The sequence below is a fragment of the Atta cephalotes genome (assembly GCF_000143395.1).
Source record: "Atta cephalotes unplaced genomic scaffold scaffold00012, whole genome shotgun sequence".
Classification (NCBI taxonomy): Eukaryota; Metazoa; Arthropoda; class Insecta; order Hymenoptera; family Formicidae; genus Atta; species Atta cephalotes.
The window spans coordinates 5,171,041-5,198,438 of record NW_012130076.1 but is presented as its reverse complement, the minus strand read 5'-3'; the positions used below and the strand labels follow the sequence as shown (position 1 = coordinate 5,198,438).

Here is a 27,398-nt window from a genome sequence, read left to right as displayed (position 1 = left end):
CGATTTAATTTTTTGCAACCAATTTATAGAATACAATCCATATGGTATGAGGTAAGGGTGAAGGAAGCAAGCGCACGTTACTAACCTGACAAGCTTTAATGGAATTTTTTAAATCTTGCAATGTTTCTTCCTGGGGAATCAGTATAAATTAGATGTCTTCCATGAAGTATCATCATAAGAATTTATCTAACAGAAATTAATGAAAAAGAAGACGCAAGAAACACAAAAGTAAAGAATATTTTTAAAACAATGCTTTCTCAAAAGAAATATTATATGAAATAGTAATCGCAAAAAATTGGTTTAAATATTATATTTAATGTAACGTCATCAAATGCAGAGGGATACTTTATTAAAACAATTTGTGAAACTTCTACTTGAGCATCATGAATCTGAATTAATTAAAACTTTATTATCTCGCGCGTCTATTAGTCCGATGGTAACTTCCAATCATCTCCATCCATTTATCCAGTTTGCCATCCTTTCCCTGGTCAGCATACACGAGAAGACCAAGAGAGAAAACAAATGTCTAAAGATAGGAAGAAACTGTCAGTTACCATCTTTTCCTTATAATCAACTCTCTTTAATCCTTTGATGTGAAAATGGCTCTTTCACAGAATTGCTCTTGGGAAAATAAAGAAAGAGATGAGACAAAATCCATAAAAAGTATAAAAAAAAATAATATATCTAATCTTCGCTATATCAAGAATACACTAATTAGATATTACATTACTACTCGCGTACATTTCATATTTACAAAAACTTGATAGAGCAAAGGTTAAATTTGCTTCTAGCATATGTAAGTTAGTCATTTTGTCATGTGTATCATTTATTATCTTTCTCACAATAATTATTTGCTAAAATAAGAATAAATTATGACAAAAAGAAAGTTTGTTATAAAACAAATTTTTCAATTCACTCAAAATTAATGTTGATCAATTTATAAATATATTTTATTCTTTATAAATATATTTTATTCTATATTATGATTAAATTGTTCTAATACGTCGTCCTCTAAATGTATATATGATATATATTTGAACAGATAAATAGACTTTATTTATAACAACAATAATAGGCTACAGATTTGCACGCCAAAATAATTTTTATTTTATTTTATAAGTTAATATCGCTAATTCAATAAAATTAAATGAGTGTCTCTTAACTCTCTCATTTATTAATTTACCGTTTAAAATACCCTTTATTTTATTTCAGTTTGTAGTTGTCAAAAGACGTTTATTTAATTTACATTAATTTAGTAACGTGCCTTTTTTTTTGCTTCTTCCCATACCATCTTTTTACTTTCACCATACTTTTAATTCTCTCTTCATAATATATCACGTCGCTCATTTCATTGTCGACCATTTATTTATGAATACATTTATTTATGACCACAATATAATAGAATATACCTCTTGTTCTTGTAAACCATCCATTATCTCTTCAAGATCGGCTTCACTCTTAATACGAGCACCAACTCTGTTAAAACGCTCCTTATCTTCCCTTTGCTTTCGCAATTCGGGAAATACCTTCTCGAAGAACTCGCGATTCTTTGTTTCCTTCGATTTCCTCTTCTGCGTTGCCTCTAATCGTTCCACCTTACGATGCCATTCTTGAACCAAAATTGCGTACGTTTGTGACTGCTGTCGATGAAGAGACGCGCGCTCAGCGTGTTCTCTCCGAAGCCTAGCTATGAGTCTGGCACGCATACACGTCTGATGCCGTGTACGATTTTCTTGGTATACACTTGTGTCCGACGGTTGATTATATAAAGGTAGTTCTACTTTGGGACCCAGTCTTTCTAAGAGTCTATGAGCTTCTTCCGCCTTTCTCTGTTAATTAAAATATATCAAATTAAAATTCAATTTATTAATTATCTATTTTTTTGTACTTCAATATTATATAAATTTTTCTGTACTTCAAATATATTAAATCAACTAATATTTTGATGATACAAATAAAAACAACTTTGTTAACACATAGCACAACTTATGTTAATTAGCACACATGCATCCAGATTCAAGTTAAATGTTTTTCTTAGTCATTCAACATATAAAAGTACTTAATTATTATTACATAATTTACCCTATTCTCAGCGTAGACCTTTTGCGCCATCGATTGATGCTTTGGTTGCTGTGACTGTTCCTCAGTGTCTTTTACTTCTAGAGGCTTATTCGCTGTTTCTTCCAAGTCTTTTAACCTCTTTCGCAACATATTTAATTGATTCTCCCTTTTAGCAATCTCCCTGTCAACCTTGCCAATTTGTTGCAGAAGATCATCCTTGGTACTCCTATATTGTGCATCCTCTTGCGTACTTGGCTCTGGAAGCGTAGGCGAAATAGCTTCCGTCTGTGGCGTATACGCTCCCACGGCAGGCTGCTCCTAGCAAAAATTCGTCATATCATTTTGTGTTCAACCTATTCATTTCATTGTTTTTCGTATATCCAATCCATGTTTTATTATTTGTTTGTTTACTTAAGTATCCATTTAATCTAAAGTATTGATATGCATTTATAAATCATTCTATATTTAGTTATATATTAATTTATTTATATTTATATATAGTTATTCTCTGAAAATGTAAATTAATCTCAATTTACATCCCATACTATAAATGTAATTAATTGCAATCTGATTTATTTATTTAATACAATCTCGCGAAAATTAATACTATTATTTCAATGTTTTGATTTTCAACAATATAAATCGATGATATTGTATAAACATGAGACAATCCTAAACTAAATAGTGAATTAAATCTAAATTTTGTATTACCGACAATAAAACTGATTTTTATTATCGGCACTGAATATTATCAGAATATATCAACTGGATAGATGACTCCCTTCAGTTACACAGATTAATCTCTCGATTATCGAGCAGATTGTACATTCTACCCACCCTGGTGTCTATCCTAAGTGGTTGTTGCAATTGTACAACATGTTGCTGTTGTTCTTGCTTGCCTCCACATGGGTCCGCGGGTGACAGGCAACGCGGCTGAGGCTGCGATTGCAGCTGCTGGATCTGCTGATGTGGCCCTAGACGGATCTTTTTGAAAGGTGGCGCATCCTGTTGCAGACTGGACATGTCGACGGGGGTGCGACTGCAATACTGATCAGGCTGGACGGGCATGAGGCCTACTCGCGGCGGATTCCTTGTCGCTGTCGTATGTTGCTGATAATCCGATGCGGCGGCGGCGGCAGAAGGCGATGGTATAGAAGTCACTGAAGAGCCGACAGGCGGCAAGAGGGATATCCTCTGCCGATCGCCTCTGCTACCAGCTCCCATGCTGCTATATTCCGCCGCGGACACTACCCCGACACCGCCAACCCCAACTTGCGACAGAGGACTGTTGCTCACATTGATAGCAAGCCTCTCGTTCACCTGAAAACAAAACACTAACGTCAAAAATATTCTACATGCTTCCTTTCTTCCTCCATCCCTCTTTCTTGCCCTGTTCTCCCCTTTCATCGTCGTTTCACTTATTCTTTGCCAGAGATTCAATTTATCTCCCGCACCTCTCTAACCTTCTCTCGGAGAAACTATTTCAGGAAAATCGATGACCCGGTTCAAGAAAACACGCGGTCCCGATATACCACGCGACCGCTGCTCTGTCCCCTACGTTCTGTCTACCGCAATCATCAGTTCAAACTTTTTTTCCTCCTTTCAATTTTACTGGTAGTTTTGCATTATGATGCTAGCACAATCGCTTATCATAGTTCTTTCCTGATTCGCGTAGACAATTTTGTATTATGAACTTGGTGATCTCGACCGTACCATAAGTCTGAAGAAATTACTCTATGAGTAGGCTAAATAATCAACTCAAAATATATGTAAGAAACAAGCAAAATAAGATGAGATTGTATTCTTTTGCGCGCGCGCGCGCGCGTGTGTGTGTGTGTGTGCGTGCGTGCGTGCGTGCGTGCGCGCGTGTATGTGTGTGTGTGTGTGTACATGCGCATATGCTTAGTCTGAGTAGGCGAATGTAACTTTCTCCCGCCTACTCGTATCGTGCTACAAGCTAAATATGATAATGTCCGTTAAAACTGCATTATGCCGTAAATTTAACTTGATTTAGAACTCATAAAAATTAACTGTACTATAAACAAACACTGAGAGATTATATCGTCACTTAAAAATTTTTTAATAATTAAACTTTCAAAATCTTGGAAAAAGATTTCTTTTATAAAAGTTTGACTACTTTATAAATAAAATACACCAATTACGGTTCAACTGGATATATATGTATATTGAAGAGAAAAGAGAGAAATATATTTTATATCATTGCTTAAAATATCTATCTCATTCTCTTAATAATATCCTTTATATTTATATTTCACACTTTGCATACTTTTATTATAATTTTATTCTGTATATTTATTTATTTGTGTAGTTCTATAATCATATCTCTATAACACGTGTGGTTGTGTAAATCTGTGTTGAGCAAATAATGGCGTATTTAAAATTGGCGAGCGTCAGACACGTGCGAATCATATTGTTAAAAAGGGAGGGAAAAAAGGAAGAGGGCCGATAATCGGTGAAAGTCAAGGACGGAGTCGAGCGATATGGTATGCGTGCGATTGCGTTGCGCGATGCGTGTTCCAATTAGTGTAGTGTCTGATGTTATGAATTAATATTGCTCTCTATCCCGTTATTCCTATACTAAATTAACCCAAATATTAACAATAGCTGAACATGAAATAAAATTTTCATGACATACGATATCTAATAAATTGTATAAAAATTCTTATTTAAATTCTTTTAAATACATAACTTAAAATAAGAAAAATAAAATATTCTATTCGAATGTTGCTGAAAAGAAAAGATTATTTAGGTCAGAGCAGCAGTCTTAATTTAGAATAAAGAACTAATCGCAAAAGGAAAGGCTAAAAATATAATTGTAACATACTTAAAAATAAAGTCTTTTCAACAAAGGATCGAAAATGACCTAGCCATTGTTCAGCTTAATATTGAAGTACCTATTAAGATAATATAGAAATTGAAAGGAGCAATCTTTTTTTTTCAATATAAAGCTTCAGCGTCTCGCTACTTTTTCTCATGTACCATGATCCCGGTGCAACATTAAAAAAAACAAAAAAATGAAAAGAATCTTTCTCATTCCCGGGCGTGTTTAACCGTGACCGTTCAACGCATCGCGAAGTCATATCAGGAACTGTTGATAGACTCCGAGGAAAAGAAGGCGAGAGATACATCGCGCCTATTTATATGTATGTATAGATATACATGTATACATGTGTGTATGTGGTCCACGTCATGGAAATACCTACGTTGGTAGTGCCAGCACGGTATGTGTCTCTCGCGGCGTAGGGAGTCCCAATGAGTGGCGGCGGCGGCGTTTGGCTGGTGATGACAGTAGGTTGACTAAGAGATGGTGCGGAAACAGGCGCAGGTACGGGGGCAGGTACGGGCACAGGCACGGGCACAGGCACAGGTGTAGTCAACGACGGTGCGGTGGTGACAACTGCCGCTACAGCCGGCGTTGACCCCGAAGTCGGCGGCGGAAAAGGATGAATGTAACGGAGCATCGGCACGGTGACATAAGAAGTGGCACCCCCGACACCACCACCGCCACCACTGCCATTGCCGCCGCCGCCGCCGCCAACGGCACTACCACCACCGCCGCCGCCGCCGCCGCCGCCACCGCCGCCGCCGCCGCCACCGCCGCCGCTGCCACCGCCGCTGCTACCACTATTACTGTTGCCACCGCCGCCACCACTATTACTGTTGACACCACCGCCGCCGCCGCCGCCACCGCCGCCGCCACCACCACCACCGCCACCGCCGCCGCCGCCGCTACCGATGCTGTTAGCATTGCTGTTCGTGCTGCTATTGTTCACGCCGCCGACGCCGATGCCACCGCCGCCGCCGCCGCCACCCGTTGCAGAGGATAAAGCATTCGAAACGCCAACCAAACCACTGCTACTCGTCGCGGTAACTCCACCGGCAGCGACGACAGGACCACCCGCGGTCGCAGCGGCCGCTGCGGCCGCCGCCGCCGCGGACGATGCGGCCGCACCACCCTGCACGTACGTCGCTCCCGTTCCTATCGTTCTCGGAGATACCGGGCTACTGCTCTTGATGTTGACATAATTTTGCGTCGGTCTGCAATGATCATAAAATTTCATTAGACTTTCAGCAGAGAAAAAGAAATTTGTGAAATTGAAATTACATAATTGAGATATTAAGAGCAACAAAACTATTTTTAAATTATCAGATAGAATTAAATGTTCTATTAAATTTATAAGTGCACTGATAATCATAAATTCGACTACCAATTATTTATTTGTTAACTATTATATCACTACACGGAGAGAATTTTTTTTACCCGGAAAATATGGTAGTTGTGATACAATATTTTCATACATATCAGTAAAAAAGTGATAAAGATTTTCATACATATCAGTAAAATTAATCAAACTTATTTTATGTTTTATTATAGTTTTATTAATGAATGAGAGAAAATTACATAAAATTCTTCAAAATACAATATTGTCCCAGGACTATCATTTTTTTCAGAATAAATTCTAAGAAAAAAATTCTCTTCGTGTACATTTCGATTTTCTATTGTATTATTTAACTATTATCATTAATAACAAAAAATGAAAAGTACAAGATAAAATGAAACACACATAAGTTTATACTGTGATAGTGAGCACAGTTTATGAATTCAAGTCTTCTAATGTAATAAATGAGCTGAGATGAGCATATATTTTGTAGTTGACAATCAAAGATAGTTAAGCATCGATAATATTGTCCCATCTGAAAGTCATGTTGCAACTTCTTTTACATTAAAAATGATGACGTTATCGTGATCTTTAATATACAAGTTGCAGCGAAAGAAAATCTAGTCGATATGGCGATAGAGCATCTTATCGATATTATTAATCATTCGGCAACCTGATTTAAATATAACTTATATTACATATATTTATGTATATACTATTATAATAACAAATGCATGTTACATTTGGCGAAAGCAGTTCTCGATAATTTTCAATATTATTAAATGTAACATTTGCAGAAAAATGGGAGTATATAAATATTAAATGATTGAAACTATCAGTAAAATGTATCATCATCAATCATGTATTAATCATTCGATGAGCTTGTTGCAGCAGGAGCGTCGTAACGGTTTGTTTATCGGCTCGTGTATCAGTGGCACACGTCATAAACATGGCTGATCCAATTTGAACGGCTTATAAGAAAAAGAAAACTGTCAAGCAACGACGATTGACAATGGCCTAAACAACTTTATAACCGATCGATGTCCATCGATCTTTTTTCCCTCTATCCAATCACGATTCCATCAAAGTTTCTAATTCTCTTTCCGAAGGCCACCATTCTCTAATCTGGAACGTTAAAACGAAGATTTTTTCTCGAATCCGATCGAACATTTCACTGATTAATTTTTAAAAGGCAGCGTTTTTTTCCTTTCTCCTACTCCTCTCTCTTTCCCCCCCCCCCTCTCTCAATAAATTTAACGATGCTGAATAACACATACACAGTTTCAAAAAGCGCCCTCAATGCACTTTTATGAATTCAATGATTATATCTTTTCTTTTGCAGATGTTATCGACGTAAAAGTAAAAAGTATACAAGCGATAACAAAAACTCAAATCCATTGGATTAATGAGCTGCCCGAAACTTGCGGAATGACTCTGAAGTGAATAAATAAAATTTAATGTCGATGCTCCGAGCAATGGAATCGATTTAACACGATTTTGTTTGTATTATCTCCATTGCTGAATTTTTCGACATTAAAAACGCATCATTGAAAAATTGCTCGTTGTTTATTGCTCACTTGATAACTACTTTTGCTTAAAAAAAAAAAAAAATTAAGAAACGATACTCACGAGTGTGTGATAACCCAACATTTCAGTACTGAACTTTGTGTATTGACATTCGCGTTCATACTATTTTGTCACGATCTTCTAATAACTGCGAATTAAAATCGTACCTATCTCTTTAAACGACCACTGCAAATAGCTGCATAGCTAGTCAATGAAAGAAAAAGAGGGAAAGAGAGAAACAGAAACGGAATCGTGACAATAATTAAAATACACGTTTTAGTTTACTTTGATTGATGACGATGATTGTAACATGATTCTTCATTCTCGCCGATTCATTATCTCGTTCGATGCTCACACGGATAACAGTACTCTTCGATGGGATTTCGCGGGAATATCTCGCATATCTCGTCGAATCAGTCAATAACGATGTCGAATACAAAGTAAAATTCTCAGAATATATAATTACAATGTAATAATAAAAAAAACACGTGTTAGAATTCGAAAAGAATTCGAAAATACACGTACTCTTATATAGGGTCGTCACAAATTCCTTATTTTTTTCCATAATTTTTTCCTGATTTTCAAACATTTCATAATTTCCCCTGATGCTTTCGATGATACTTCGAATTTTTTATATTTTTTAATTCCAAATTTTCTAATTTGGAAATCATCAAATATTTTATTGAGAGAGAGATTCAATGTAGTGATTTAGCAATGTGGAATTAATGTTGCTGACACTGTTTGCATTTAATTGTTAAATTAGTAGTATGTATAAAAAAAGATGTATGTGTGATGTACGCATATTAAAACCAAAAATTCTTTAAAACCAAAAATTTTGATTTTCCAGAAAATTTTGTAAAATTCCCTGATTTTTTCTAATTTCGCTAACTATTTTCAATTTCCCTAATTTCAAATTTTATAGCAATCATTTATTATATTTTATTTTATTTTTAATTATACTGTATATTATTGATTCTTTTATTTCATATTGAAACTCTATATGTGTACCTTTCGAGACAATAACGCTAGAATGCATTGAAAAAAAGACAAAACTCAATCGAGTCTTCGGAAAAATCAACTGCAATTAACGAGCAAATCGATAGATTCAGTTAACTCGGAATAAAAAATGTGATTGCAAAAATTGCAATTTCTCTACTTCGGTTTGCCTCGCCGCGCCAGTGGGTTATTAATTTAATTAAACTAATTAGTAATCCTGACGGAATCGAGCGCCAAGTATTAAATGCGATCGATATTGAAAGGATCGATATTACAGAAAAAAAAAAACATTGTCTACTTTTGCTAAGTGTGAGTTCCATAACAAGCGACGCATCATTAATCAAAACAAGTGTCAAGTGTCGACAAAAAAATTATTATTATTTAGCAATGCTTGAATTATTAAAATAACGCATAAAAATTTAAAAAAGCCAAGCGAGAATAAAATTTTTTTTTAATATCAGTAGTATTGTTAAATTCAGACAGGTTATTCTAAGGCTAAAATTTACACCACAAATCGTGGTAAATTTCACGGAAAATTTCTTGCTATTGCTCGCTTTATATAAATAATGCAGCGTCCATATAATGACGTTTTCATCAATCAAGTTTCGCTAAGAAGAAAAGGATTACAAATTCGAATCCATCATTACGGATACATTTCGGATAAAATACCCAGTAGGGAGAATGTTATATTTTCTTGAACGATTCAAACTCTTATCGGTCTCGTGGGCGAAAATAAATGATATTCACGTCTAGCAACGACCTCGCTCCTGACATCTCTCTTTCTCGTATATATCTCTCAATCCCGAAGGTTTCCATCGATCGCACCCGGCAAAAGCGAGTCGTCGCCCCCGACCCGCGACAATTACTGCGAGAAATTATTGACATCTACGGCCGATATGGTAGGGCGGTTCCTCCAATTTTCTCGCGACCAAAGATTTATCTTGGTTTATCTTATTCATATGGATTTTCTAATATTCCCAATTTACTAAAAATGTCTTGAAACAGAGTAAATTTGCTTGAAAAAGTTGCAAAATTTTAATTGAATATGGATATAATCATACATCGATTTTTTTCTGTTGTCTGAATAATAGATATTAGGGAGTTTTTGCAATAACGTGAATCCAGATACGATGAAAGTTACATTATTCTTTTCTTAATTAGTTGTTAAGAAAAAGTTATAACCTAGTGTTCACCGTCTGAATAAACGGTATTACAAAAAACTTTCAATTTTTTATAATTCTACACGAAATGGAACGCACTAAGAGATCTGCCAAACGTGATTCCACTTTACTAGATCAATTAAGATTAAACCTGCTGAATTATTACAGTTATCACCATTGCATACGCGATCCATGTTCTGCCAGCGTCGTGCGTGCACCCTCCATAGCCATCAGAATGTCATCTCGCGAGAATGTGTTTCGATTTTGCTAACGCAAACGCATAGTCGTTCAAAATTGGATCTAGGTGAAAAGAGAAAGACCCGGCATGACGCGTGAAATAAGCCGACGAAAAGAAAGGATGGACGAGGTTAAAGTAAAGGAAACGAGGAGGAAGTGGCCGTATAGAAAAAGAAGGAGCGTGAGAGAAGGCGAGAACCGAAAGAAGGAATTATGGGGTACCCCCGTGCGGCCGAACGTGCCGACCAATCGCGTGACGCGTCGAAAATATGATTCGCGCCGGAATAGTTGCCATTGGCGTTCCGCGCGGCAAAGTACTCAGACGGCAGCGACATTTCGGCAGCGCGGCGATACGGTGGTGCGCCACGCCACACGTGGCAGAATCCGCTGCGCATGCGCAAAGCGCGTCAGTTCTTCAGCGAGGGGCGCAGGGGGGGGGGGGAGGGAGCGCTCGCGCGCAGTTCCGCGTGTCGGTGAGCCAACTGCCGTCTGCCGACGCAACGTCGAGCGCCTGCGCGCAGGCGCGCTGCACCCGCCAAGAAGGGTGAATGCGCCTGCTGCTTGGCTCTCGAGAATGCGGTGTTGCCCCGTTGCACTGCAGGTCGGCGCCGTTGCCGAGTCGTACTGGATCCCGTCCAACACCCCCTCTACCCCCCCTCGGACAAACACCGAGAGGCCGGGAGATTCTCCCGCCCGCACTGCTACTTTAGCTACTTGCGGATTACGGTGGAAGGTTAATCGGTGACGGACGAGAGTTCGTTGTTCAACCGCGATTGCCGCTACTTCTTTTTTCTCTCCCTCCCCCCTTCTCTACTACACGAGGCAAAACCGAAGATAGATGAGGTTCTCGTTCGGTTGCTCAGTCACACGCACATACTTTCCGTTTTTCAAAGAAATCCGTATCGCGAAAAAGAGTCCCATATCACGCAAGAAATGCACACGCATTGGTCGACTTTGCAAACGAGCGATTGTTGGCAGCTTCAAGATAAACTAACGGCGGCTCGCATACGCGAGAATGACGGCGAGACGAGAAAAAGTCTACTCTTTTCAAATACAGTCGTCCCCGAGAGCGAATACACGGCGGAGCGAACAATAGGGCACGCTTCTTGCGCACCGTTGCGAACACTCGTCCCGGTGAACTCTATTTAGCAGCGCCTTATGATCAAAGCAAACCGAAGTACGCAAAAACAGATTCATGTCCAAGTACATAGCGCGACTTACAAATGCGTACTTTGCGATGTAAAATATTCTTCGTGTACCCTTGCACTTCGAATCTACATTTTCACTGTGTATGACATGACGGAAAGAGTCCCGTAGTCTCGTCTATTAATGCATATGTCATGTGCATTAAAAGATGTATATATGTTAACATAAAGTCTCTTTTTTATTTCTGCACTACACTCTCCTTCTCGTTTGCACCAAATATCAAGCATATCACCTATTTCACTTTAGGTTCTAAAAGTGTACACCAGTTCGATCATATAATCGAGTTTCATTCTTTGTACAATATTAAGGATGTATTACATTACACCCGACGTTTAAATAGTTTCGAAAGAAAAGGCAAATCTATTGGAAATTTAATAAGATGCATCATTAAAAACATGAATAAAACAAAATCTTGCAGATAAACTCGATACGAAACGTAATTATATTATAATGAATGTATGAACACGCATAATTAAATCTCGTTCGAGACCTTGTTCGAGATTTAACTCCATCGCACCGCATACAACGTCGTGCAATTGCAAACAAGTCTGCAATGATGTTATCGTCAAAAATAAAAGTGCTTCCGCATGATGGCTTCGAATTTATTTCTCAGTCTCCTAGAAGGAGTTGAATTACACACCGCATGGAGATCGGCCGTCGTAAATGGACGGATGTGAAATAGAGCGAACTAGTCGTACATCCGAAACGCTCTTACCACGCTAGAAACTCTACCTACTTCACGTTGAACAAAGAGATGCACGAATGTATCCACCGCCTACGATCGATAACGTGCACGAGATTTTTGTCTCTTTTCAAAAATGTAGAAGGTTCGAAGTGAAAGTAAATAAATGTCGCTCAACTAAAAGATCTTTTTCTGGTAAATGAATATAAAAATTTTAAATTATTCTAATATTTCGTTGTAGTTTATATTTATCTATACTTATATCATACCTGTTTTTCGCGTAGTTTTCTGCAACTTATTTATAATTGTATTTTTCCTTAATAGAAAAATAAATGATCTACTTGCGGTTTGCGATCAACGAGAGGTTCTTACTTATGTCACTCTTAAAGAGAAAGTTACATATTCATTGTTACACGCGATTGTTTGTGAGGAAAATGTAATTAGACATAACGATGAAGAGAAGTCCCTAATAAAATAAAAAAAATCTCTATACTTTCCTCGTTAGTGCAGCCTAAAATTCTTTGCGTATTCTAATTCTTTTCCTTTGCTCTGATCTACATATCTCCCTTTCTCCCTCCTCCCCCTCCTCTCTCTCTCGTTATCCAGAAATTATCTCTCTCGTTTAGGTATGCAGGTTGGCAACTATGTCGGCACATATAGTCTAATAATTTTCGTGCCTCCAGGCGGCGAGCTTCACTCTTCGTGGGGAAACGTTGCCCTGACCAATTCTCAGCGTCGAGAGGTCCGTCGATTGAAATCGGCATTCGCTCCAACAACCGATGGCTCTTCCTCGACTATGGGCTCTCGATGACGTAACGGTCACTGACCCCCTCCCACCTCTAGCGAGTCCTCTTCTTCCCATCCCATCCCCTCGTCGCTTCTACTCTCCCACCATGCCGCCGTTGTCATCTATTCTTTCTCCCTCTGACGGGTGATGCGCGCGCGATACGGTGTTCGTTATACGCATGCATAGGTCAACGCGGAGAGTGAGTGTATGTGTGTGTGTGTGCATGCATGCGTGTGTGCGTGTGTGTGTGTGTGTGTGTGAGTGAGTGAGTGAGTGAGTGCATGCATGCATGCACCACGCATGCGACGAATACAACATACAACGCTTACGGCACGTATACTGCATATATACACGCCGTCGCCGTGATCGTCGTCAACGAAGATTATGGACGTTTCACTTTACTAATCATTAAGAGTTTCGGATATTCCACTCCCTACCCCACTGCCTACGTATCTCTAGCATCAGCTTGTACAAATCAAATAAATGCTCTTGCTTCTCATTGACGCTTTTTCTATTCGATACTGACGAAACGACGCATCGATGACACATAATATGCTTCACCGTATCTACAGCGCCCAAGATTGTCGAGAACGTTCTAACGTTTTCGATTTGTGATTGATACGTAACGAGTTAAATAAATAAATATGACAAAATTGAAAAACGCATCAACAATGTGATAAGTCTCAAATAAATCAATTTATGCGTACTTACAATTGTTTTTAAAATGTTACTTTAGATTTAGAAATTGTAGACAATGTAAAGTATTGTAAAGTTTTCAATACAACTTGAATTTCTTAGTACTTTACGAAAATTTATTCAAATAAATAGTGTAATAAATAAGCCAATAATAGAACACGAAATGATGACCTTTAAAAATAAAGATTTCTGCAAATTTTCCTTCCTATTATTATATTTATACAACATTACAACATATACAATTATTTTGTACTTTTTATATTCAAAGTGAAAAAATTCAAAACATCAAATGCCTCTATATCGAACAATAACTTTACTATATTAACTATATATGCAATAATTTGATATTAATCTTATCTATATTACAATTCAAAGATTATCTCGTGAATATCAGTGTGATGAACAAATTCCAGGCACATTTAATGAAACGCAAAGTTGACGAGTAAAGTGCAGATTTTAATAATGGTGCAAAAACATCAGTGTCGGAAGAAAAAAGAAAGGACAGCTCGTCGACTGTGTATCGCGATGCGTGTGCATCTTGCTCATAAATAGGAAGAGAAAACGGGGGAGAGGGGGAGGGGAGGGAAGGGAGGAGAGGTAAAGGAGGGAGGCAAGCGTCAGAATCGATAACTCATGTACACACGCTACATAGTACATAACTGATATGAAACACGCATGAAAGAGTGTATAGCCGTGGAGGACCAAACGTAAATTGATGACTTCGCGTTATCAATGACACGCTAAATACTGATAGACCGAAGAATGTGCGCGCCATACAGTTTCCGCAAATACCATCTCTGCTCGAATTTCCAAACGACAATTTTCCATTTCCCGTAATATGACGAACGAGCATTAATAGCAGTGCCGAGTTTTGAACACGCGACCGATCGATTCCGTCGATTTCTTCCTTCATTTCTTAATAGCACGACCTGTCCTGAATACATACCTATGACCAGCTATGTCGCAAACTCGCGAGAAACGATTCGACCTATTTTACGCGGTCCTATTCGTTGCACGATCGAATTAACGTCGAAAGAAAGGGATCGTTGCCGAGATCATCTTGGCAACCGTGATATTTCTAGAGTTTCTATATATTGGACGTATATTCTCGTAACAATAATACATACGAAATACACGAATCTGTTAAAAAAACGCGCCAGAATAAAAAAATCTCTGCTACCGTCGCGTCGCGCGTCGGTATGCATCGATTTGACCCGCACTCGCATTCTGGGATCAACATTACAAAGACGACTGCCATCGAAGAATACGTAAACACAACTCTTCTCATGAAGAGCTCCACGAAATTCCCACTCCTCAATGCGAGAGTCTGCAGCATCAGGAACGAAGAAAAAAAAAGAGACAAAGAAAAAAAGAGAACGCGTCGGCCGCGCGTCCTTGAGTCTCTTCCATCAACCCTGCCTTCTTTTCTCGCCTTTCTTTCCTCCCAGTACACATAAATATTTATGATTCGCGATCGCAATCAACAGCGACAATAGTAAATATTTCTTTCGACGTTCTCTGTGCTTTGCGACCGCCCACGGATTTGCGAACTTCTTTTCATGGAACGTAAACGAGACGATTATCTAATTATTATAACGCTTCGTCGCGAACCAAGCACTCGCTTTTCAAAGATAATAGCTTAACAGACAGTCATCTCCGAAATATTTCAAACGAGGTGTATCGTCAAACCTGCCAGTGCCAAGGGCTGTCACGTTATATTCCTCGATTCGTTAAAGTCGATATTATCTTAATAAAAATTCAATGAAATTGGTAATGACTTTTCAAAGTTCTATATTAAATTCCTTGTGATAACCAAGTTCCAACTTATATTTCCATCAAAGGTTCACTTTTAATCTTCGATTTACAAAATAATTCTGTAATTGAATTTTGTCTCAACTTGTCTTAAGAAGTCGATTTCAAATTCGCTAAAAGAAAACATTCCTCGTTAATTTTCTGTATATTTTGCTTTTGCAATGTGCGTATAAATAGGTGCAACTCTCTCTTTATCAGCCTCTTTTAATTTATCACCTAATTTAATTTAATTCACTAGTGCCTTCGTGAAATTCGTGATTAATACTTTAGAGTTCACGCAAGAGACAACTTTGTAACAAAGTTTAAATATCTTCAAGGATCACACAATTTTTAACGCTTCTAACTATTCTTTTTCGGTTTTATCTCACTTTTTTCTCGCTAAAAAAGAATGTAGAAGATTGATCATCAACATGTATACTGATGTCCTATTTAAACATACATATTTCGCACGTGCATATTTTACGATGAAGCTTCTTTTCCAGGACTCTGTTCACCATTTATTTACATGACATCGAATCGTATAGTGGTATGCGAACGTCATAATAAATGTACGCTGTGTAATTTAAGGGTAAACTATATACGCAAGAGAGAAAGAGAGATCAAATTTTAAGTATCATTGTTCCGTAAATATTTTGAAAAAAATAAATAATTTCAAGAATTGTTTGCAACAAAGGACGAATAGTCGCTGTACATATCAAATTACAGATCATCCAATTAAATTTAGCAATACGTTATTCTGATAAAAATTTCATCAAAATTTAACTAATCAAAGGCTGCCAATTTTAGAAAATTTCGCCCGATATCTTATCTTATATACATATAAGAAAAGAAATGACATTTTTATGTCAATAATTTACTAGACTTACGAATTTATCGATATAAGGATAGGAGTAGAATCCAGCTGGTATGCTTAAGAATTGAATTACGCTGCCTGCGTACGCGTGCCACACGCACAAATGTATCGAATATCACAAGCAAGATACTCGCGTTAGCGTGTATAAACGCATATACGTATCGAGGAGACGCATCACGTCGCGTTATCAGCATCCTTTATCCTTGTCTTCGATACATTTCCAGTTCCCCGTTCCGGTGTCCCTCCCGCGAACCACGTTGTTTTCCTTCGCCAGACAGTCTGATTCATAATCTATGTTCACCGCCTCTCGCTGCCCGCTTCATGGCCTGCAGCCTGCTGTCGGGTTAGCCAAGTATGTACATGTGTTGACGAACCTAACCTCACCGTTTTCCCGCGTGGCAGGAGTTCTCACTCCCACGCTGAGTCTGAGTCTGATTGCGAGTCCGAAACTTGACCGTTAAACGTTCGACCATGAAGTAGAACGGCGCACGTTGTCTCGCGACGTTAGATTAGACCGCACTTGAGTAATTGAAATCCCGAAAAGTTGTTGGAGGATAGGGTGATGGATAACGTCTACCATGAAGATGGTAAACTCATGCTTCGAATAGGATTGGTAATTGGTAAAAGAGGCAAAGTCGTGGGAGAAAACTGAGAAAGACATGTGTCTAGAGAAGGATAGGTAATCGTAAAAGAATGCGAAGAGAAGAAGAAAGAGATAAGATAAATGCGAGCTATAGTTTCACGATTGCGGCTTGTAAATATTATGAACATAGATAGACTCAGCTATTAGAGAGAAAAAAAAAGAAAAAAAAAGTACAGTATCGACCTTTTTAGCACGTCTACAGTAAATAAAAAAAAAAGATAGTGCGTGTAATCACGTGCGCGGTTTAGTCATGTGATAGGAGACGCGGACAAAGCTGCTGAATTAGGATTTTTTTTCGGAGAGTTGTGTGAGTTGTGTCTGTTTTCTGTTCCTGCATTAGATTGCTCTACAACTCTCCTTCTCGCTTTCGACAAATATCAAACGTATATCTATCTTTAAGTTCCAAAAGTGTACACTAGTTCAGCCCATAGAAAAACAGATCTGTGGACAAGCACAATTCCGTTGGAAAAAACAAATGCGAATAATTTGCGTAGACTTACGTGAACCACGAATATGGGTAACTGAAATGATCGTTAGGATAACCTGGGTAGCCCGAGAAATCCAGGTTATTGGTATACTCGAAATTGTGTCCATAGTAACTAGGGTGACCATACGAATATTGATAATCATATAAACCAGGAAAATCTTGATTCTCAAAACGGATCCTGAACGTCGGATGTCTTCCCCACCGCATTTCACACACATTACGCCCTTACTGCGTATTTTAAAATGCGCACTATCAGCACAAGCACAGACAGCACGATATTTCGATAACGCGAAACGACTGTTGGTGCTTCCTGACGAGGAAGTTTACTTGTTAGTGTAACGTTTAAGGTTAGAAACGATAGATAGCAGTAGTGACGTGGTGCGGGTTATCTCGGAAATACATTGAATTGAACATTCCAGACTAGTTATTGTTTTCTCGCTAAAGAAAGAGCGGGACGGAAAGGCAATGGATCTCACAAATACACATAAAAAAATTTGACATTGGCTAAATAGAAATTAATAGAATGTCCCCAAATAAATATTCCACAGGAAAAAGAAAACGCTGAATCACCTAGGCCAGACCTAATTATTACCTATCAGAAATATATTTCACAATGCATGATTTCTGGTAGATTGAAATTCTTATTCTCTGTTCCCTATTCCTTTTATTGTACGGAGCCCCTTACTCTATTGCAAAAGAAAGACATCTCCGATATTCTCACTTTCATTTTTCTGTATAATAACATGTATCATAAAAATTGTTATATAATTTCCGACGGATCGATTTCTCTCTACATCTACAATTAAATACAATTAATTTTTTTTAATTTCTGTATGAACGTTTCTGTATAACATTTATAATTGAAACAATTTATCTGTCTAAAATTAAAATATAAATTAAAAAGGATTTACTGAGAAAAAAGGTCTTGTTGGATTTTAAATAATAATTCTAATGGAAAATGGATGAATCAAATTCTTTTGGTGAAGTCTACTATTTAATCTACTAGAATTCTTATTTTTATCAGAATAATTATATCTCAACTAGAATTCTACTAGATTTTACCAGAAATATTGTATTGTATCAACCAGAATTCCGATTATCTCAATTAGAATTCTAATAAATTTAACCAGAAAATTCTGATTCGTCCATTTTCAACCAGAAATTTTTTTCAATGTATCTATAAAATTAAAATGGAAAATAAATTATCTTATATACACGTAATTTTAAATAGAATTAAAAAAACATCCCTAAACTAAACGTTGGAAGGTCAACTTCGCAAGATCAATCTTGATTCATCACTGATTACACATCTGCACAATCCGTCTCGTCTCTCTATTCGAGTCTCACGAATTTCGAGGTCGTATCAGTGATGCACATTTGGGTCCAGTGGTCCAGGCACGCCGCATTCGGCTCGGCTCGGCTCGGCTCGGCTCGGCTCAGCACGACAGTGAGATTCTCAGTCGCTGTCTTGCTCGCGTTCGTTGCGTTCGAAAGCTACCGAATGCGTTATCCGAGAAGGACGGACGTAGTATCTCTCGTCGGACTCAAAAATATGCATCACTGAGTCGTACATATCTCGCAAATCGCCGCAAGTCATGCCTCTTTTTTTTTCGAATATACAATCGAATCGGAACCCAGAGAGTCGAAAAAACATATCGATGTTTTAACGAAGCGACAAAAAAGAGCTCGTGCGAAGGAGGAGGGATTCTTCATGTAAGAAATTTAATTAATATTATGAAATTTTCAATCGGATACTCGTAAATGCTAAATCACGCTCGTAAATATGGCAACGATGGATCGTTTGAGAAAAAAATTTCCTGCGAGTTCTCTTCGTCCTTCGGAAAAATGCTACATACAAAATGGATTCGATTCCAAATTTCGTACTTCTTTTATACATGTCGCAGATTTTAAGAGGCCGATCCGTGGAGGAAGAGGCAGGTAAACGTGGGTGGAGTACATATACAAGTGCATCTGCGTGATGACTAACAGATGTGATGGAACGTAGTTTCGAAGACTTTGTACTTTTGAGGCAGCTGCATCAAGTTTACAATGACACCTCGTGTTCATAGACTGGATAAATTTAGTTCATGAAAAGATATATGCGCGTAAAAAAATTTTTTTCAACTCTGACACTGAATGATATCGTAATTAGCTAACTAATTTTGTGTACATCGATGTAAAATAAAACAAATATGACGATACAATCTTTTCTTGTTCAAAAATTAAAAAATTATCGAGAGTAGAAATACATTTTGAAGAATCTACGTAGTGATTTTACGATAATTATTTACGGAAAAATTGAATCCGAATTAACGGATTTTTGTTATAAATAAATAATTGATACGGCGGTGATTGAACATCCTGTGTTGAACCGAGAAAGATACGTTAATCATATAATGCATCTTTATGTAACGAATATTTTGTCGACGCATCGCTCAGAATTTTTATCTAATCATTACCTCTAATTAATATGATTCATTCAGATACAAGATATTGGATTTTTTATCGTAAAACAAATCATAAACTTAATAATTGTAAAAAAACAACTTCAAAAGCGTTATAAATTAGGACAATCGGAAAATTATCTCTAACACTTTCTTACACAATAATTATTTTTTGATAAATACTCTTAATAAACTTTACTAAAACAATTATTTTTAATTAACAAATGTAAGCATGCTGTACGAACCCTTTAATTTCTGGCTTATGATTCTCGGCTTATAAACTCGGTCTCAACACTCCCATTAAAGTCGATAATACTGTATATTTGCGCACGCGTTATAATAAAAGCGAGAGTATTTGTCTCTCACGAACTCTGTGTTACTTAAGAGAAATAAATAAACCGCTTCTATATCTAATTTTGCAGCCTTCGTCCCTTCGAACTTGGTGATCCCATATTGTACACTCGTGAATTCCCCGTCGTGCATTCTTCGCAATGTAATAGGCTTAAAATACGATGCAAATGGAGCCAAGAGGCTCGCGGTTCGTACATAAAGTATATTCTAAGCCGCGCGACACTTATATAACCACAGCTAGAACTTCCGCGCGCAGATTGCGTTGTCTCAAGTAAAAATATCTCACCTTTCCCAGTAGTCTGTCTACAGTTATATTATAAATACGAAAAAATATACTCTAATGTGGATTATCTTGATAAATCAAAGTCGATAAACGTAAGTAAAAAGGCGTGATATTGATGAAATTCAGCCACAATCCTATCGAGAACGTCACATTTTCTAATGAACAATTTGAATAAAACTGATGTGAATAATGCCGATAAGAATTATCTTATAAAAACATACACCTACATTTATTTATATATAAATATGTATAATTTCTCTTTTGAAATATATAAATAATACTGCGTATCTAAAACTGCATGTGCTGCTATGTGTATCACTGTGTGTTAACTGAGTCATCGAATAAATAATGCTGTCACTTTCAAGCACATTGACGAAATATTTTATTGATTACTCCGCATAAAAGACTGCTTCCGCAGCCACCGTAAAAACTTATTTACAAGAAATGTAAATGCGTTATTTATCATCGAACAGACTATTACGTCCAAGCGTCTGCTGTTCCTAATTAACATTTTTTTTTTCTTTTTACTCAAAGACATAATCTAACATCACCATGTCAACTACAAATGCTAATATACACAGTGATATCGGGACATATATACGTAGAAGCATGTGCTATGTACCCAGGGGGAAAAAAAAAGACTATAGTCGCATCACGTTGCAACATTCTCTTATTTTCAAAGCATCCGTTCGCCATCGTGCGTCTTTGTACGGTACAAGACACAGTGTAGGAAGGTCATAATGATCTCATATCTTTATTCATAAACATCCCACAGGCATAACGAGTAACGAGGACAAAAGTATCGCGCGTATTTCTGATATTATTTCTGGTATTCAGTATACTAGGCGCTACATTGTTAAAAAGTTTTGTATTGTTTTCACAGAATTTTATACAACTGCGACTTTCATAAAAAATCTTGATGTTGAAGGGACAAAACAAAAATATATGATACTTCACGTCAATTTGATCATTAAAGAGTACTTTTCGATTTAATTCCAACTCATTGTTAATAAATTTATAAAGAGACCATAGAAATAACTTCTATCAAGTCGTAAGCTTATATAATAAGAAGCTTAAGTTAAAGCTGAAGCTTATATGAGTAAAAACTTATATATCCGCTATAATAATATCTCCTCCTGGTTATGAAGTAATATTACGAATCCAATAGTTTCGCAAACAATATCTGGACATTTTAAACCGAAATTTTCCAATAAGAATAAAAATTTTTTTATGTATTAATAGGTATAAATAAAATGTCTCCATTCTGAAACTATTTCAGTAGAAAGTACAGTTATTTTAAAATGCACGCAACCAAGTAATTCCGCATCGTTTTAAGATTAGCCAATTCTAAACATTAAAGCAATCGTTATTGCTTCACATAGCCGCGTCTGTAAAAACCTTTTGAAATTTGTCACTTACTAAAGTCCTGTCTGCAAGACCGCACAATCGAGATTATTGAGATGCTTCTGAATAATAACTGGCGCAATCGATTTTTACCGCTATGTATCAAAATAAAACACATTTGTCAGTGGGAATATTTGCGAAATTCGCGTCTTTATTATTATTATATCACGATTTTGAATTTTAATTATGACTTACTAGATCTATTATTATTTCAAAACTTTTTATTCTTATCCTTAATTCACAATTAACATATACATACAATTATTCTTCTTTCTTCAATTCTACAATATTAATCCGTCGAATAAAAAAAAATATAAATTGATCTTTGGATATGCGTTTCAAGAATTTTGTATAATCGTTGATTTTTCTCATGATAATAGAGCTGATAATCTCCGAGTATAAAAGGCGCGATTGAAACCGTGATAATGTTTGCTTCGAGATAACTAGCACGACTACTACGTAACGTCGATTTTTACGTCTGTCGCTACTTATCTTAATAGAGTCTATATTTCCGCAATCAAAGAGAAGTCAGGGAAACATTTTTAAATCTCGTATCATAATTACGATGGCAACATTACTCAAGAAATCGTGAATGCATTCTGTATAAAAATGTATAGAAATGTATTTGTTGTTCCCAATAAACCTCGCACGATTCATTCCCGGAGATGCGAGGCTAGTTTTCACAGCAGATATACTGGCAGATCCAAGTCCGTCTTGGCTTCGAGTTGGATCTTTGAAAAGCGTGTATTTTCGAATTTTATTCTCAAAGACCAGAACTCTACCCAAACACAGACCATCTCACACGGATACCTTATTGCTACCTCCACAAGTTCTTTCAAGTTCTCCCTCCTCCATTTTCCTCTTCTCTCATTCACGTTCCTGATCATTACTGTGATGTCGGACTTTCTTTCTTAAAATACAAATTCGCCGCGTATGACTCATGTGTGAACGACAATTAACACTTCGCTTTCAGAAATTCGGTAGAAACAACAGAGATTTATACAACATTCTTGATATATTTCTAAAAGAGTCCCTTTTAAAAAACTGAATAAAAATAGAAGAGGGAATATTATATGAAACAATATAAATGAAATAATTTTTTAATATGATAAAATTATAGTGCTAAAAAAAGAAAGAACTGTGATTTTAGGCGCATAGCTATTTGTAGTAACCATATTACTGAAAGAACAGAAACACTCGAGACCTTTCGGTTCGCTTCTTTAATGGCTTCGAAAATATTTACCAGATAATTTTTCGGACAATCTTTCACCATTTCTGCCGCATCAGTGAAATATTTTACCTTTACAGGTTTAAAGGTTTAAAAGGTTTCGAGATCGACGACTCAGAGTCCAGTTTATGTGCATAAGAGAAGAAAAACGAGACTTACCTATGCAGCTGTACGGGAGTGGATCTCGCAGGTACGTGCTGGTTATGCGAGGTCGGTGGTTGAGGCTGACCTCTGCCAGGGTTCGACGTCGCGAGCGAGTGGCCGTGGGAGCCATGGGGGTGACCGTGGGGGTGGGAGTGTGGGTGCGGAGGAAGGGCGTGCGGGTGTGGATGATGATGGTGATGCAGATCTCCCCCCACTGGGCCCACAGGGCCCACCGGACCCCCCACCCCCAGTCCACTCACTACCTGAACTTGCTTGCCCACTGTCTCCATCACCCCTAGCGCATTGTGAACTGAAACAAATATATCTATATATAGATCATTGTGTAGAAATAAAATAATACTTCCATCTTGAAATACAGGCTTTTTCAATGATCGAAATGTGACGAATAAGGAGAAATATTTGTAAAATTTTTAAGTAAGATAAAAATAAGAATTCAGAAAACAAAATTATGTAAAATTAAAACAAATTTAAATTGCATAATGTCATATTTTCCTGATACGTCAACATTTCGATTGTCACTCGGCAAAAAATAAAGAAAGAAAAAGACATTTCGAAGAAATTTCGTACAGGTATTGCAAATTTCGAAAAGGATTTAAATTAGCTCAATCGTAAAGGAGAAGTTTGCCTTTAGAGTCTATCGATAGACGATTATAATCCCTGCGACCATTAATAGCGGATCAATTATGGCGATATACACACACACACACACGCGCGCGCGCGCACACACACACACACACACACACACACACACACACACACACACACACACACATACACACACATAAACACACACACACACACACACGTTATTCGATATCGCTCAATTATCATCGACGTAGTTTTTCATATGTCCACTTAGTGTTGAATAGATTGAATGCATCAATAGCGACCAGTCATGACATTGCGGAAACGTACGCGGTCTGTTTATCGTGCCTTTCCTTTCGCAATGGCGAGGTATATCAATCGCAGGTAGAAATTAAAAGCAACACGAATGCGAGAAACGCGCATCGTGCAGTATGCAATTACAGTTACATTGAAAACGGGAAGTAGATCGAATTTCTTGTCGATTCACCTCGAGTCTTTGTAACGGCACAAAATACGCTTCTATTATCTCTTTACAAGAAGAATTAAGGATAATTTAGACGAGACAATCGATTAACAAAGTTACATTACTATATCTATATAAAAGAACATAATACTTTTTTCAAAATCAAAAGAAAAACGTAAAATTATCATCACTGCAAATTACGTTACTGTGTAATTAAAAGAATTTTGAAAGAATTAGTTTAAATTTAACTAATCTACACAACCTCTGACTCTCTTCAGTTCTTAAAATTCTCAAACAGTTCAGCTTGAAGCGCTTTTGCAGGCACCGAGATATCCTGTATAATGTATATGTCAGCATGAATTGCACATTTATAGAAATTCTTTACTTCTCACATGGCTGGCATAAATGAACTTAGAGGCACACGGTAATACATATATTCATGTCGGATGGCTAGAGAGATGGTGGACGAATAAGTGCTGCATACGGATACGGCAAAATAAAATGCGAATGTGTGTACAGGTTCCGCGCAATGCATAAATTTATACGTGGCTACATGTCATATCCGTCAAAATATATCGAAAAATATTCTGTAACGTAAGACAGTGCTTCTCAAATTTCAAATAAATTTCTTTGCCATCAACTAAATTTAAATTTACAAATTTTTAATATTTAAGATGATTGTGAGAACTAAAATCTTTCCGACAATAGAATTTATCAATAATACATTAATTTATTTTCATGAATATTTAAACAAAAGTATGTAGTACAAATTTATAGACATGCTAGAAACAGACAGATCTAGACAAAGCTAAATATTTTAAACCATTCAAAGAAGAAAGTCTATATCTCTTGATCGTAGCAATATTTATTATTTGATTTATTATGACACACATATGTATTTTGAAATTTCTTCATTTAAAGTGCTCGTTTGAGAAATAAAAATGGAATGTGTTTAATTTTAAAACTATCACATTTTGTGAAATATAAATAACCGAATTAAAAAAAAAATGTTAATATTCTAATAATTTTGATTTTGATGAAATGGAATTTTTTAGAAATATATGAGAGAGAAACAATACGATACAAAAAGAAAATATCAAATATTTTATTGGTTCAGTTTACAGGGAATTTTAAGAAAGTAGTTAAGACATATAGATTGTTCTAAATCACGTTTAAAAATAATACAGCAACTTTGATGACAGTTTACTATGTAAATCATAAATTATTTAATAAATAGTAGTATTTTTTAAATCTGTACTCTAATAAAAATTAATAATGGAAATATATTATATAAAATAAAATTGATAAAAATTCAATTTTTTAATATAAATACATATATTTATTTACGTAGCGTTACATTGTGATGCACTAGTAGTTGTACAGTAAATAAACAAAATATTTGTTTTATATCTTTAACTAATCAGTGAATCGCAATGGAACTTTGCGATAAATTATTTTGAATATTTTAAGTATATTTTTACTTATAAAAGAAAAATGTAAATTTTTAATCATTTTCTAAATTTTTATTTATAATAATAAAAATAATAACAAATAAAATAAACTACAAAAATGTGTTAAACAAAAATATAATCTTATTCACATAACATAATTTATTTGAAGTGTAAATATTAAACACACTTCCAAATTTAATTTTCTTTGCAGGGACTGTACGTCTAATACATCCTTAAAATATACAAATTGCAGTTACGCTAAAGATAAAAATATAATTTATATTAATTATGCATACAGACATATTGGCATATTTTTTTGCATGTAAATAATGATACAAAATATATTTCGTGCTATTAATGAAGGTTCATTCTGAAATATAATTTATTTAGTTTATTTTTAGACAAATATTAAGATAATTAATGTGTGACAAAATAAAAGAGAAATTTTGCAAAACATATACAAAATTGAAAATTAATTGAATATCAACATAAAAAAAATTCTAGGTTAGCAACAATATTTAATTTTATATTCTTCACTCAAAATAACATTTCGATAGCTAAAATATAAAAAATTTGTAATTCAAATAATTTATGAAAAAATAGATTTATACAAAATGATATTTCTACATTAATGCATTGTTTTAATTTAAAAAGTCTCTCTCTCTCTCTCCCTTTAATTTTACGACAATGGTAATTTGAAATCCAAAACAGGTATCGACATGCAATTAAGATTAATGAGAGTACGAGGAAAGAATATAGTACCGGCATCATTCTATAGAAAGCGGTATAGAGTCATGGACTTTGTAACGTTATAGACCGTTGATGGTGTGCCGTCTGCATATTCTACACCAGACAGCAAGCCGTCGTCACGCGAGCCCGCCGCGCCGCAATTCCGTAAAGAAAGGAAAAGTTGAGGACGCGCGATGTGCAATAGACGGCGCTCACAGGCGCATTATAACGGCACTAATAGTAATCGATGTTGCGAGCGGAGCGACCAAAGGGAGAATCGGGAAAATGAATCGAGAGCAAATCAAATTCACGAGTGACACAAGTTTCGCGCGGATGGGAGCGGGCAATCGATGTAAACGTACAGTGCGAATCGAACAACGTTGGAACAAGCTAAACCCATCACTGTACAAGTGATTACGGGGGAAATGTGTTCAATCGGTTGAAAATGTATTTAATCACTTCATCATCGAGAGCTCGAAATTTACAACCATTGCCTTCGATGTGCAATTTCACACGCCGGGAATTTTATTTATAATTTATTATTCGTTAACATGAATCGAGACCTATTGAAAAAGATTCATCATTTTCAATTTCCGCATAACGTAAAAATGCCATCCTATAATACATACTTTTCTTTTATTTCTTGCATTTCATACTCTGAATTTTTGCAGTGTATCATACTCTTTTTGAGAAATATTTTATCAATTATTATTGATATCTATATCAAAATTCTGAAAATGAAATGCTTACCTTGGAAAAGAAATTATTTTTAAATGTTAATTGCGTATATCAAATAATTAAATATTATAAAGGATAACAATAATAAAAGTTGAAGAAAAATAATCGTCTCTGAATTCAAGATCTCATTAACAGTAAACGAGTCAGTCAGATACTGGGTGCCAGTGACAAGCAATCTCTCTCTCTCTCT

General features: G+C 36.2%; 1 protein-coding gene across 1 annotated transcript in view; it reads right to left on the bottom strand.

Annotated features, from left to right (window-relative positions):
• LOC105617367 overlaps nt 1-23,511 on the bottom strand; it is a 54,296-nt gene extending 30,785 nt beyond the window's left edge. The window contains exons 1-7 of the mRNA XM_012198928.1: nt 23,237-23,511; nt 5,792-6,120; nt 5,286-5,485; nt 2,899-3,381; nt 2,083-2,373; nt 1,410-1,829; nt 86-130 (exon numbers count right to left, since the gene is read on the bottom strand). Of these exons, the coding sequence (XP_012054318.1) occupies nt 86-130; nt 1,410-1,829; nt 2,083-2,373; nt 2,899-3,381; nt 5,286-5,485; nt 5,792-6,120; nt 23,237-23,511 (2,043 nt within the window). The remainder of the gene's footprint in view (nt 1-85; nt 131-1,409; nt 1,830-2,082; nt 2,374-2,898; nt 3,382-5,285; nt 5,486-5,791; nt 6,121-23,236) is intronic.
• Between the last annotated feature and the right edge of the window lie 3,887 nt (nt 23,512-27,398).